This window comes from Leucoraja erinacea, chromosome 5 (genome assembly GCF_028641065.1).
Source record: "Leucoraja erinacea ecotype New England chromosome 5, Leri_hhj_1, whole genome shotgun sequence".
Taxonomy (NCBI): domain Eukaryota; kingdom Metazoa; phylum Chordata; class Chondrichthyes; order Rajiformes; family Rajidae; genus Leucoraja; species Leucoraja erinaceus.
In genome coordinates, this window is record NC_073381.1 from 75,949,430 (window position 1) to 75,964,677 (window position 15,248).

A 15,248-nucleotide genomic window follows, 5' to 3' on the forward strand; every position below is an offset into this window, starting at 1 on the left:
AGAAGCTGTTCCTGGACCTGCTGGTCCAGCAACGGAGAGACCTGTAGCGCCTCCCGGAGGGTAAACAGTCTGAAGAAAGTGGCTCTTTATTGCCGCTCATTAATCTTTTCTGGAACAAGTATATTGCGAATGGTGTAATGATCAAATGGTCTCATTTGAAGTGTGTCCACCTGCTCGACCAATAAATCACTGCTTCCATAACCAAAGTGATCAGTCAATTGGTTCGAGTGCAGAAGTAGAGAACCCTCTAACTTCAGAGGAAGTATTCAGGAGATCAGATGAGCACAAGGTAAAATTGAAGCTATTTTTTTCCATGAGAAATAGTGAACCTTAGACCAAAGGCTGACGGTAAGGGTTGATGTTAAAAACCCACACCAGTAAAAGGTGCTTACCAAAGTGCCGATGAATGTAAATATTTCTTCTGTAGTGATAAGGGCCCTCAAAATGGTCCAATATTACCCCGTGATTGCTTTCTAAACTTGCACTGCTACTCACAGTGTTCTATCACTCATTGAAAGAAATGTGGTAAATGGAGCTGTATTTACAATAGGTTGTCATATGGGCCGCAGGGACAAATGAGGAAGGGTCAGAGGTGATAATACCTACTACTTTGAGAGAAACGCTTTTGGTGAAACTTCACGCAGAGCATATAGCAGCGGAAAGTTTGAAAGCAAATCGACCTTGGATTACTGATAAGTAAATGAAATATTTGTCAGCATTGCAGTAACAAGTTGACAAAAGCTCCTTTGCACTCATGATCATGACCTATGAGATATTGTTAGAGTGTACATGTGGATGGTGGAGAACAAAGAAATGCCAGTTCCCTGCATCCACAAAGTAGAAACAAACGCTTGAAAAAACGCACCACCAGATTCAGGAGCAGTTTCTTCCGTATAGTTATCAGTAGAGCCTGGATATTTAGGCACTAAAAAAAACTGAAATAGGCAGGCAAAAAGGCATGATAAAATTACTAAAAAGGCATCTATTTACCAAAAAAAAAAAATAAAAAGGCATGTTTTTTCACCACCAAAATATGGTTAAAATTGATAATATAAAGGTATACAACATTAAATGACCAAAGTTGCCTGGTTGAACATAATTACAAGCAATTTTTCCAAATTAACTGGTGTTTAACTATGCCGTCTGTCAGACAGAATATGCTTCAGATGTGAAAAACTTCTTTCTACCTCAGCTGAGGTCACTGGTGCATATCCAAAACAAGCTGCAGACTCTATATTCATGTCGATATCTTGTGCATTACAACTACCTTTGAGAACTTTAGCTATGTTTTGTATTTCTTTGTTTGCTAAAATGACTCACATTTTCCTTGTACCTGTATGTCTTTACCTACATCACCAGGAACTTTACAAATATTGTCAGTTACTTTGTTGAAAACCTGCAAGATGTTCACTAATGTTTCGCCATGTTTCTCAAGGGAAGTGGTAGCTTGTGGGAAGATTGCAACATTGGAAGCAATAAATAGATTTTGGAGACTGAACCAGCGGGCAGCGGCACGAATGAATGAACGACCGACGGTGGCATCCCGGTTTCCCCCCAGTGGCGGAAATGTTCTTGTAATTAACACGTTAATAATAACATTAATATTAACGTGTTAACATAGAAAATGTCATTGTAATCACGGTACAACTAGAGAAAATGGCACGACCTTTAGCAAAACGGCAAAAAAAGGCTGATTTAGGCACGATTGTGAAAAAGGCATTATCTTGGTCATCAAAAAAGGCATGAAAAGGCACATGGTAAAATCCTGGCTCTAGATTGGATTGCTGAACGGTCCTCTCATTCACTAAAGTGTAGTCTCAATTTCCCAACCTACCTCATTACACACCTCGCACTTTGATTTTATTTGCAGTTTTCTCTGTAAATGTGATGCTATAATGCTGCAACATTATATTCTGCACTGAGTTTTTAGAGATTAGTTTTAGAGATACAGGGCGGAAATAGGCCCTTCAGCCCACCGAGTCCACACCATCCATCGATCACCCGTACACTAATTCTATGTTATCCTTCTTTCACATCCTACATACTACGGGCAATTTACAGAAGTCAGTTAATCTATAAACCTGCCTGTACAGATCATGTACAGGCAGATGGGATCATTTTAACTAGGCATCATGTTCAGCATAAACATTGTGGGTCGAAGGGCCCGTTCCTGTGCTGTACTCTTCTATGTTCTCTGTTACATAAGCACGGAACATCTGGATGAACCACAGTAGGTTTTGTAATGAAACGCCACCGAGTGGCTAACAGAAATGTTGCTCCATATGATCAGACTTCAAAAAGGCCATCTTTTGACTAAACATGTTGGACTCCACATTAGCCAGCTATAATCATAGCTCTTATACAATTCCAATCACGAGTGCACGTGTTCAGTGAGATGCAATGAGAATCTTGCTTGCAGCAGCATCACAGGCACATACATAGGCTTTTCTGTTTGTCCATTATGCCCATTGGTCTCCCATCTGATGATGATGATCTTTCACCTTCCCTCACCCACTGCTCCACTTTTCCTGCCTCTGTATTTCCTTCTCCTGACACTTCTCCTAATTTCATCCAGTTTCGACGTGAGGGCAGGACTGCAAAATCTCCCACTTTGTGTTAGCAAGATCCTTTTTTTGTCTGCACTGAATTTGGATCCTAGTACCCCTTCCTGCCCGAGTACCTTGGGCACATAGCCAATTTGTATTCCATATCCTTACCTCCTCCAGCTAGTATAAGTTTATATTCATTCTTGTAGTGCCCTAAAGAGTGGTGATATTATGTACTGGATGGCATCATTATCAGGCACACCCAGCTTGACCTTTGCCCATGTTAGACCCTGCAAGTTATCCATAATAATCACAGAAACATGCTAGCCCCCAATAGCAACCCACATGGACCATTATGGATAATTAGTTTCCATTGTGTCTTCCTGCCCAACATCCCTTGTTATCTGTGTTTCTATAGCGACTTGGTGCAAGCTAAAGTTTTGCCATAAATCTCCTGGGCATGTACCTACCTGGTGAATCCGCCTGCATTGCATGAGAGTGTTAAATGTCTTCCTGGTAATCAGTTGGCTATGTCCTGGCCACATCTTAGTCACTTGTTCTGTAAACTCCTCCAACAATCCATTAAACCAGGGATGTTTCCTGCATCACCCGATTCATTATGAGCGATACAATGGATGATTTCCTAAAGTATTGTGATCTGAGGAAATTTATTTTCTGTGAATTTTTGGAGATAAAAATATTCTGTTAATCATTGCAGAACATTCTGATTTGTTGTGATTTATGATTTACAGATGGGAATAAAGGTTTATTGCAACAAGAACTGATCATTGCCCCCTTGAACCTGCTTTGCCATTCAGTGAGATTATGACAGATCTGTTATCCAACTCTCTGATTATTTTAGGCAAACAAAACCTATCAATTTCAGTTCTAAAATTAACATGTTAACTTCCCAGTCATTTCTATGTCAAGCTGACTTTATCACTGAAAGGCCTGGCTCTAAAGTTTAGCCTATGCTACCTAGACTTCAAGCTTGTGAAATAAATGCTCTATTCATCCTGAGCTTCTTGAAGGTTTAGTTTAGAAATACAGCATGAAAACAGGCCCTTCAGCCCACCGAGTCCATGCTGACCAACAATCACCCCATACACTAGCATTACTCTACACACTAGGGACAATTTACAATCTTTACTAAAGCCGATTAACCTGCAAACCTGCACGTCTTTGGGGTGTGGGAGGAAACGGAGCAACCGGAGAAAACCCACACGGTCACAGGGAGAAAGTACAAACCCCATACAGACAGCAGCCGTAGTCAGGATCAAACCCGGGTCTCTGGCGCTGTAACGCAGCAACTCAACTGCTGTACCACTGTGCCATCAGACTAACTCCCTGTATGGTAATAATCTTGCAGATCTGTATGCAAAACAAATATTTCACTGTACCTTGGTACATGTGATAATAAGAAATCAATGGACTATTGAACCACGAAAAGTCTCTGTTAAAACTTCATTTTTTTCTTGAAATAGGGTCTGGTACAATATGCATTGTTGGGATACAAATTCTTCCACTGACCTGGCCCCGTACTTATCCCATGCAAGAGTCAATGGAAATTACAGAGGTGCTGATTCATAGCTGCAGAAACCCAGGTTTAATCCTCCCGTGCCATCTGAAATTGATTAATTGAAGGATACAGCACGGAAGCAGGCCCTTCAGCCCATGCTGACCATAGATCATTAGTTCACACTCATTGTGTTATCCCACTTTTGCATCTAGTCCCAATTTACAGTGGCTAAATAACCTACAAATCCGCGCATCTTTGGGATGTGGGAGGAAACCGGAACACCCTGAGGAAACCCATGAGTTACTGGGAGAACAATATAAACTTGATACAGGCCAGGATCCAACCAGGGTCTCTGGTGCTATGAGGCAGCAGCTCTATCAGCTGCACCACTATGCTGCCCATATTTTAAAGTTAATACTTTATTTCATCACACATTATGGGATTCCATTTGACAGCATCCATATGTGAAGTTTACATTAAGTCCCTGTGTAGAATTTGCAAATTCTCCCTGTGAATTAATGGTTTCTCCCAGGGTGATCTAGTTTCCTCCTTAATTTAGTACATTCAGAAAGTATTCAGACCCCTTCACTTTTCCACATTTTGTTACATTACAGCCTTATTCTAAAGTGGATGAATAATTTATTGTGTCATCAATCTACACACAATACCCCATAATAAAATAGCAAAAATAGGTGTTTTTGCAAAGTGATTAAAAAGAAATAACTGAAATATCACATTTACATAAATATTCAGACCCTTTACTCAATACTTTGTTGAGGCACCTTTGGCAGCGATTACAGCCTCAAGTCTTCTTGGGTATGACGCTACAAGTTTGGCATACCTGTATTTGGGTAATTTATCCCATTCTTCTCTGAATATCCTCTCAAGCTCTGTCAGGTTGGATGGGGAGTGTCGATGCACAGCTATTTTCAGGTTCCTCCAGAGATGTTCAATCAGGTTCAAGTCCGGGCTCTGGCTGGGCCACTCAAGGACATTCACAGACTTGTCACAAAGCCACTCCTGCGTTGTCTTGGCTGTGTGCTTCGGGTCGTGGTCCTATTGGAAGGTGAACCTCCGCCCCAGTCTGAGGTCCAGAACCCTCTGAAGCAGGTTTTCATCAAGGATCTCTCCGTACTTTGCTCATTTCATCTTTCCCTCGATCCTGACTAGTCTCCCAGTTCCTGCTGCTGAAAAACATCCCCACAGCATGATGCTGCCACCACCATGCTTCACCATATGTATGGTATTGGCCAGGTGATGAGCGGTGCCTGGTTTCCTCCAGACACTTGGCATTCAGGCCAAAGAGTTCAATCCTGGTTTCATCAGACCAGAGAATCTTGTTTCTTATGCCTTTTGGCAAACTCCAAGCAGGCTGTCATGTGGCTTTTACTGAGGAGTGGCTTCCGTCTGGCCAATCTACCATAAAGGCCTGATTGGTGGAGTGCTGCAGATATAGTTGTCCTTCTGGAAGGTTCTCCCATCTCCACAGAGGAACTCTGGAGCTCCGTCAGAGTAACCATTGGGTTCTTGGACACTCTGAGTCCTGGTGGTTCCAAAGTTCTTCCATTTAAGAATGACATAGGCCACTGTAATCTTCGGGACCTGCAATGCTACAGAAATTATTTTATACCCTGACCTGCCACAATCCTGTCTTGGAGGTCTACAGACAATTCCTTCGTCTTCATAGCTTGGTTTTTGCTCTGACATGAACTGTCAACTGTTGGACCTTATATGGACAGGTGTGTGCCTTTCCAAATCATGTCCAATCAATTTAATTTACCACTGGTGGACTCCAATCAAGTTGTAGAAACATCTCAAGAATAATCAATGGAAACAGGATGAACCTAAGCTCAATGTTGAGTGTCATGGCAAAGGGTCTGAATACTTGTGTAAATGTGATATTTCAGTTATTTCTTTTTTATTATTTTGCAAACATTTCTAAACCTGTTTTCGCTTCTTCATTCTGGGGTATTGTGTGTAGATTGATGATAAAAATGAATTTAATCCATTTTAAAATGAGGTTTTAACGTAACAAAATGTGCAAAAAGTGAAGGGGTCTGAATACTTTCTGAATGCACTGTATAGTTTCCTTCCTTTCTCTCTCAGTATGTGTTTGTAGACTTGTAAATAATGAGAGGTACATGTTCATAGGTTCTAAGAGCAGAATAAGGTTATTCGGCCCTTCAATTCTACTCTGCTATTAAATCATGGCTGATCCATCATTCCCTCTCAACCCCATTCTCCTGCCTTTGCCCCATAACCCCTGGTCTTCTAATCAATAATCTGTCAATCTCTGCCTTAAAAATATCCATTGACCTGCCCTCCACAGCCATCTGTGGCAATGAATTCCACATCTCCACCCTCTTACTTAAGAAATTCCAACTCATGTCCTTTCTAAAGGTATCCAACACCTTACTCCTAAAGGATTAGGGTAGGATTAGAGTCATAGAGTGATACGGTGAAGAAGCAGGCCCTTCGACCCAACTTGCCCACACCGGCCAACGTGTCCCAGTTACATTAGCCCCACTTGCCTGCGTTCAATCCATATCCCTCGAAACCTGTCCTATCCATGTACCTGTCTGTTTCTTAAACGTTGGGATAGTCCCAGCCTCAACTACCTTCTCTGGCAGCTTTTTCCATACATCAACCACCCTTTGTGTCCAGTGTCCAGTTTTTAGGTCTTTATTGTCATTCAGACCTTACGGAAATTTCGAAATTTCAGGCTTCCAGTCTGTCAAAGAATTGATTTCAAAATATTACTGTTGGTTTATAAAGCACTGAATGGTCTTGGGCCAAAATACATTTCTGATCATCTGCTACATTATGAACCACCCAGACCTCTGAGGTCGTCTGGGACACGTCTGCTTTCCTTTCCAGTCAGAACTAAACTTGGTGAAGCAGCGTTCAGTTTTTATGCACCACATATATGGATGAAACTTCCAGAAAAATGCAGGTCCGCTCCAACTCTCAGTTCTTTTAAATCGGAGCTGAAGACATTTCTGTTTGACACTGCTTTTAATTAAATTAAATAATGATTCATTTCTTACACTGCACTGTAACTTTTATTCTTGTATTTTATACTTGTCTCATTCTATTTTTGCTTGTTTTTATTTTCTATTCGTTTTAATGACAGTTTTAATTGCTTTTGATTGCTTTGTGTAAAGCACTTTGAATGGCCTTGTTGTGGAAATGTGCTATATCGATAAACTTGCTTGCTCAGATTCCTATTAAATCTTTTCCCCCTTCACCTTGAACCTGTCCTCTGGTCCTCGATTCCCCATCTCTGGGCAAGAGACTCTGTGCGTCTACCCGATCTAGTCCTCTTATGATCTTATATACACAAGGTGCATCAGTGCAGGGATGAGTGTCTGCCGGCTCTTGCTGCCTTTGGGCGATTCTCCAAGACTCTGTGACAAACCTCAACCTCTCGCTGAGCTAGTGGGCGACTGACGTTGGCGGCTGAGGGCCGTGGGTCTGTGATTGGAGGCGGCGAGCGTCAGTCAGTGGCTTTTGCAGGAGCCGAGCGTTTTACAGGGGGCGGTCGCTGCGCTTGTCAATGTTGGGTTGCATTGTATCGCCGGGTCGGTGGGAAACAGCAGCAGCAGCAACAGCAAGGAATCATGCCCAAGATGGCTCACCAGAGGACACATTTAGTGCTGGAGAATTACATTGGAGGCAAATTTGTGCCGTGCTCCAGACACATTGATTCCTATGACCCTTCGTCCGGGGATGTGTACTGCAGAGTACCAGACAGTGGGAAGCAGGAGGTGAGACCACAGCACAGCGGTCGGCACAATATGTCTGTCAGCACCTCGAATATTATTTCATGTAAATCGGAATCAAAATAACCGGCTGAAATGGGTGACTAAAATATCGCATATGATCTGAGGGAGGGTTGATGCAGCTCAGATTTAGCTGATTCTTGATTTTTTTTTAATGTTGCTGTTGCAATTGCTGTTTATTCCCAGGACGCGTTCAGTCATGTATTTACTTTCCTATCAATGTACATTGAATACAAACTTAACCACGGTGGTAGTGCATTCGTGGCCTAAGCGTGGATAATGCAGCTTTCGTTTCAAACATGAACTCGTTTTTCATTTAATGATGCCTTTAATATGTGAAAACACAGACTCATGGACGGTCAGGCTTATAGTAAAGTTTTGCAGTCTAAAGCTGTTATTGTTTGGGGAGGATAATTAGCAAAATAATTGCAATCTTGCTGTTTATTTTGTGTTACCAGCGTGATTCTGAGTAGAAGATGTGATTTTGCCCCGTGCCCGCCGTCGTTTTTACTGGTTCGTCGATTTCAGTGGCAACATCTGACAGAGAGGGGGAAAGAAAACTATAAATCGGTGGAGGTGCTCCCTTTAGCATGCACACCTGCTTTCTGGGGCATTGTCAAGGAATGGCAGTCTATGAAAGTAAGCATGCAGGTACAGCAGGCAGTGAAGAAAGCGAATGACATGTTGGTCTTTAGGACAAGATGAATCGAATATAGGAGCAAAGAGGTCCTTCTGCAGTTGTTCCGAGCCCTAGTGAGACCACACCTGGAGTATTGTGTGCAGTTTTGGTCCCCTAATTTGAGAAAGAACATTATTGCTATTGAGGGAGTGCAGCGTAGGTTTACAAAGTTAATTTCCGGGATGGCGGGACTGTCATATGCTGAGAGAATGGAGCAGCTGGGCTTGTATACTCTGGAGTTTAGAAGGATGAGAGGATCTCATTGAAACATATAAGATTGTTAAGGGTTTGGACAGGCTAGAGGCAGGAAACATGTTGGGGGAGTCCAGAATCAGGGGCCACAGTTTAAGAATAATGAGTAAGCCATTTGGAACGGAGATGAGGAAACACTTTTTCTCACAGAAAGTGGTGAGTCTGTGGGATTCTCTGCCTCAGAGGGCGGTGGAGGCCGGTTCTCTGGATGCTTTCAAGTGAGAGCTAGATAGGGCTCTTAAAAATAGCGGAGTCAGGGGGTTTGGGGAGAAGGCAGGAACGGGGTACTGAATGTGGATGATCAGCCATGATCACATTGAATGTCGGTGCTGGCTCGAAGGACCGAATGGCCTACCCCTGCACCTATTGTCTATTGTCAGCGAAGATGGTTGTCCCACTATCTACCAGATACCCTGTAACCAGGGTTAAGGCAGACGGAGATAATGGACGGACTTCCTAATACAGAGACATAAATCTGAATCTCAGCTTTGGGCATTTCCGCATTTCTCAGTCAGAGTGGTGGTTGTGTTGTGAAGTGAGAAAATAATTCTCCTGCACCCTAGTTCAGAATAAAACAAAATAACACTGATGTTAGTGATGAGGGGGAAAAGAGTGACGGATTGCCCTGGAACAGGGAAAGAACTGCACCTGAACAGTTTAACGCTGATTTTTTTTTTGGGAGATGCCGACAGAGTAGCCTAGTTGAGTAAGTTAAAGTGGGTTTTGTAGATATACGGCCATAGTCATTATGTATCACTGGTGTATGGAATGGACGTTCAGAATGGTAGATGGGACACCAATCATGCTTTAGCCTGGATTGATGTTGATCATCTTGAGTATTAAACATAGAAAATAGGTGCCAGCACCGCCATTCAATATGATCATGGATGATCATCCAAAATCAGTACCCCGTTCCTGCTTTCTCCCCATATCCCTTGATTCCGTTAACTAAATCTAACTCTCTCTTAAACATCCAGTGAATTGGCCTCCACTGCCTTCTGTGGCAGGGAATTCCACAGATTCACAACTCTAGGTGAATTCTCAGTATTCTCAGTGCTGCAATGATCCAGGTTGGAAAGTATTCCAACACACTTCTGAGGGGGCCTTGTAAATGGAGGAAAGTCTTTAGGGGTAGACACAAAATGCTGGGGCAATTCAGCGGGACAGGCAGCATCTCTGGAGAGTAGGAATGGGTGACGATTTGGGTTGAGACCCTTCTTTGGATTGAGAGTCAGAGGAGAGGGAAACTAGAGATATGGAAGGTTGCAAAGAGAATGCATTATGTGAAAAGGACTGATCAAAGCAGATGTTGATCAAGGAAATGTAGAATGGTTGAGGGGAAGCTGACAACGAGGCATACAGATAGTAGAGTCTTAATCAGGAGGACAGTGAAACGAGTCGGAGAACTAGGTTGGGGAGAGGGATGGAGAGAGAGGGAAAGCAAGGATTACTTGAGGTTAGAGAAATCAATATTCATACCGCTGGGTTGTAAGCTGTCCAAGCATCGTCAGTGTAAACCAGCATCTGCAGTTCTTTCCTACACTCCAAAGGCTTTTGGGTGTCAGGAGGTGAGTCTCTCAACATAGGATTCTGAGTCTCTGAGCTGCTGGGGTATCTAAGTACAACATATGTGGCTAGTCCAGATGAGCTTCAGGACACCGATGACCCTTAGAACGTCATTGTGGGGTCTCGGAGATGGTAATATCATTGAATGTCAAGGCTGGGTGGTTAGACTCTCTTGAAATGGGGAAATGCCCGGCAGGTTAACAGTGCATGTGTGACTATCCTCTTATCTGCTCATGGCTGAACATTGCCCAGGCCTTGCTGCCTGCAGATACCCTCACTATGTCTTGCAATGAGAGGAAAGCCAGTGATGACTGTACCTGAGCCTAGCACACTGCACTGTAGATCTCTCTTGCATTGACGTCCTGGCACTGAGATGTTTGATCTCCATCAACCAGATCCATAGATGTATGAGCCGTAACTCCAAACATTCCAGTGCTCTCCCCTTGATGTCCAGTGATTCTAGTTGTACCACAGCTCCTCTATGCCACCCATATGCCCCGGTCCCACTTTTTTAGGTGACTACAGGCGACTAGACTATGGCCACATTGTCGCCGGGGTGTCACCTGTGTGGTCTTCTCAGCCGCATAAAGAATCATACCTTTATTCTGGTCGCCGCTGGATTTTGTAATGTTTTAAACTTTTTTGGCGACAGTCGGCACCCGTGGGATTGATGCCAACGATTGTAGCGTGACATAGTGTTGTCGCCAGGATCACTTAGGTTGTCGCCAGGATGACGTAGGTTGTCGCCGGTGTCGACTTTGGTGAATTCCATTGGCGACTACTCACGTCAATCGTGACAGATACCGGTGAATGAATTGTCCTGCCTTGTCGTTGCTTGTCGTGGGTGGACGTAGGTTGTAGTAGGTGTGATTGTAGGTGGATGTCCAATGGGTTGTTGGTAGCTTGTCTTCAACTAAGAGGTAGGTTGTTGTAGACATTATCATAGACATTGTCGTAGGGGGGTCCAGTCGCTGTTTTTTCGGTGACCAGCTACGACTATGACAGTCGCCGAAAAAATTGCCCAAGTGGGACAGGCCCATTAGTCAAATGCTGTCTGATTGCGACTAGATTTCATCGCACCTCTGGAATTCAGCACCCTATTTGGGCCACGGCTATGATGATTTCTGGAACAGTGGTCCAGTTAAAATCTCAGATTACTGCTAAGAGTCCCTCTGTTAACGGTTAACTAGACTTTAAAAAAAAAATCATCTTGCCGATGATCGAGAATTAACTCTTGACAGTCATTAGGAGAAACAAGCAACTGCAGTTGCTGAAATCTTGTGCAAACTACAAAGTGCTGGAGTAATTTAACAGGTCAGTGAACATCTCTGGAAGTCATGGATGGGCGATGTATCGGGTCAGCACCCTTCTTCAAACCGATAGGCGCGATTTTGGGTGGGGACGGTTGTTCAGACTCTGATTGTGTAATTACCCAGATTAGATTTGTTCTGCTTTTTTGTTAACAGGAAATACTTGAGCAATTTTCCACATTGGTGGTTTAGATGTACCTACACTGGAACAGATCACTCATTTGGCAGCTGGTTCTGGAGTGAAAACCTTCAGCACTACAGCTGGTGTGTTCATAGGTTCATAAGCTCTAGGAGCAGAATTAGGCGATTCGGACCATCAAGTCTACTCCACCATTCAATCATGGCTGATCTATCGTTCCCTCTCAACCCCATTCTCCTGCCTTCTCCCCATAACATCTGATACCCTTACACATCAACAATCTGTCAATCTCTGCCTTAAAATATATCCATTGACTTGGCTACCACAGCAGTCTGTGGCAATGTATTCCACAGATTCACCACCCCCAGACTAAAGAAATTCCTCATCTCCTTTCTAAAGGTACGTCCTTTTATTCTGAGGCTATGGCTTCTGGTTCTGGCCTCTGGAGTGTTGTCTGACCCTACAGCCTTTGCCATATTAAATGATCTCAGCCTTTCCCTGATTTAACATGGACTGAATTAAATTGACAGATTTCTATTTTGGGCTGGATCATGATTTCAAAGGATCATTGTCATAGAGAGACATAGGTTTGAGAAAGAATCCATCCTGAAATGGTCGTAATTGAAACCATGTTTTGCATTGACATGTAAATCATAGCAGGAAGCCCATGATAAAAGTTCTCACAAATACACTGAAAGTCATGGGTCATCTTCATCTACCAAATAAAACGCGTGTGTAGTTTTTATACCTTGCATAAAGGTGGGTGTTTTAGATAGGTTAAAGCTGTATTACTTTATTTTGGCCACTTGAAAGACGGCCTTAAAATGTGTATGAAAATGGGTAGGAAAGAACCGCAGATTCTGGTTTAAATCGAATAAAGACACAAAATGCTGGAGCAGCTCAGCGGGACTGGCAGCATCTCTGTCCTGCCTGTCTGTTTCTGTCTGCCCCGCTGAGTTACTCCAGCATTTTGTGGGTATGAAAATGGTTTGGACTTTACTATTCCAATATTTTTGGCTGGCCTTTCTTTTACTGATAATTCTGCTACCTGTGTCCTAACGTGTCCAGTCCCACCATCCCAGTATCTCTATTCTGCTGATTGGTTAAGCAATGCCTTGTTTTTAAAATTCTCACTCGTGGTTTTGAATCGCCCAGTGATGTTAACCCTCCCTATCTCTGTAACCTTTTCCATCCTGACAACCTCCTGACAATGCTCTCATCCAATTGGGATAAAGCGCAGAATGCTGGAGTAACTCAGTGGGTCTGGCTGGCGTGGGAGATTGCAACCTTCACATGGTCCGTCCTGTTTCCACGAATGCAATCAACCTGGTGTGCACAATCAAATAAAATCAAATCGAACAAGTTGTCCTACAACTTTAAGCTGTGCACGCCTTACGCAAGAAGAAGAGTGGGTCTGGCAGCATCTCAGAAAGGTCTAAAGAAGGACCTCAATCCAAAAGTAACCTACTCCTTTCCTCCAGAGATGCTGCCTGACCCGCTGAGTTACTCCACCATTTTTGTGTCTATCTTCAGTGTAAACCAGCATCTGCAGTTCATCCCTACTCATCCAATTGGCCAGTGTAGTTTAGTTAAGGATAGAGTGCGAAAACAGGCCCCTTGGCCTGCCGAGCCAACGCCAACCAGCGACCCCCACACATTAACACTATCCTACACACTCGGGCCAATGTTTACATTTATACCAAGCCAATTAACCTACAAGCCTGTACATCTTTGAAGTGTGAAGGATCCCGGAGAAAACCCACGCAGGTCCTGGTGAGAACGTACAAACTCCGTAAAGACAACACCTATAGTCAAGATCAAACCCGGGTCCCTGGCGCTGTAAGACAGTAACTCTACAGCTGTGCTGCCCCGTTCATTCCCATTTTAAATCAGTTCACCATTGCCAATCATGTTTTTAGGCTTTAAGGCTTTAAACTCCGAAACATTCTCCCTAAACCTCTGTGCTCATATATCATTCTTTCTAACATTTCTAACACTCTAACATTTCCCCCTTTCACAAAGGTTTTTATTTATCTGCTATAATAACTCCTGATATGCCTTAGTGTGAAATTTTCTTTGGTCCTACACTTGTGAGGTGCTTCAGAATGTTTTTTTTTTAATGTTAAGCTTGCAATATAAATGCAAGTTGTTTAAGCAGTAATGAAGTATATCAGCCTTCATTTCAAGCATGGAGATGCATATTTCATGCTGAATGATTCTGTTATAATAAATGACTGAACTGTGATACATAAATTAGCGTAGATAAAAGACTGAAATATAAGCAGCATTTATGAGTATAATATTAATTATGAAAAAAATGAAATCATATTTTAATGTTAGATTGCAATCTCAATGAGAACATGTACTTATTACATATTTTGCAAATTATTGACAGAACAAATTTAAGAGAACTTGTCAATAAAGACATCGTAAGGATAGTGAGGATGGGCCTGGGAAGTGTTACCGAATGCAGCTTCCTTCCCTCTTTCAGATTCTGTGAGAACACCTTGGTCGGGTAAAGAATATTATTTGAGAAGTAAAAATTGTTTGGATCAGAGGATATTGCTGGATATTTTTCATACAATTTTTTTACAGGATGTTGAGTCAGTTACAAGGCTTTGAGGTGCAGCTCATTCCTAATTAGCAATGTGCTGGTGAGTGGTCTCGCTGGCCTTTGGTGCAGGCACCGTGGATCAGTGGATATTTTTAAGGCAGAGATAGATAGATTCTTGATTCAAGGGCAGGAGAATGGGGTTAGGAGGGAGAGATAGGTCAGCCATGATTGAATGGTGGAGTAGACTTGATGGGCCGAATGGCCTAATTCTACTCGTATTCCTTATGACCTTCACATTGGAGAATTCCAGAATTTTGATCCAGTAACAAGAATGTCTTTCTAAACTAAGATGGTATTTGACTTAGAGAGGGACTTCACGAACGTTTCTGCCTTTTGTTCTTATTGGTGGTGACGCTTGTGGGCTGGAGTCTCCACTGACGAGGGTTGGTGAATTATTGCAGTCGACCTTGCAGCTGTGTCACACCACAGCCAGGGTGTCGATGATGGAGGCAGTGAATGGTTAGGGTCGTGAAGAGGTTGCCATTGTGTGGTATGAAGATTATGGTATGAAGATTTTGACTTGAAACAATGCAAGCTGGTGAGGTTTAGTATTTTGAAAGACTAGGTAGGGCTTGTTGCGGGTGAATATGTGGGCAATAGAAAGTAGATGTGTTGAATTTTACAGAGCGCTGAATGGCTCATGATGGGGGATGAGTAGATGATGCTCTAGTAAATCTGACCCTCGTGTCAACAAAAACTGGGGAACCCAGCTCCCTGTCTTTAATTGTATATCTGATGGTAATCTGATGCAGCAGATCATAAAATCATATGTGATTGGGGCAAATTTAAGCCATTTGGCCCATCAAATCTACTCTGCCATTCAATCAGATGTGAGTGTTCC

At 42.9% G+C, this 15,248-nt stretch overlaps 1 protein-coding gene across 1 annotated transcript in view; it reads left to right on the plus strand.

Annotated features, from left to right (window-relative positions):
* The first annotated feature begins 7,576 nt into the window (after positions 1–7,576).
* Positions 7,577–15,248, plus strand: part of aldh8a1 (aldehyde dehydrogenase 8 family, member A1) — a 40,280-nt gene continuing 32,608 nt past the window's right edge. The window contains 1 exon segment of the mRNA XM_055635964.1: positions 7,577–7,832. Within this exon segment, the coding sequence (XP_055491939.1) occupies positions 7,686–7,832 (147 nt within the window). The 5' untranslated portion in view covers positions 7,577–7,685.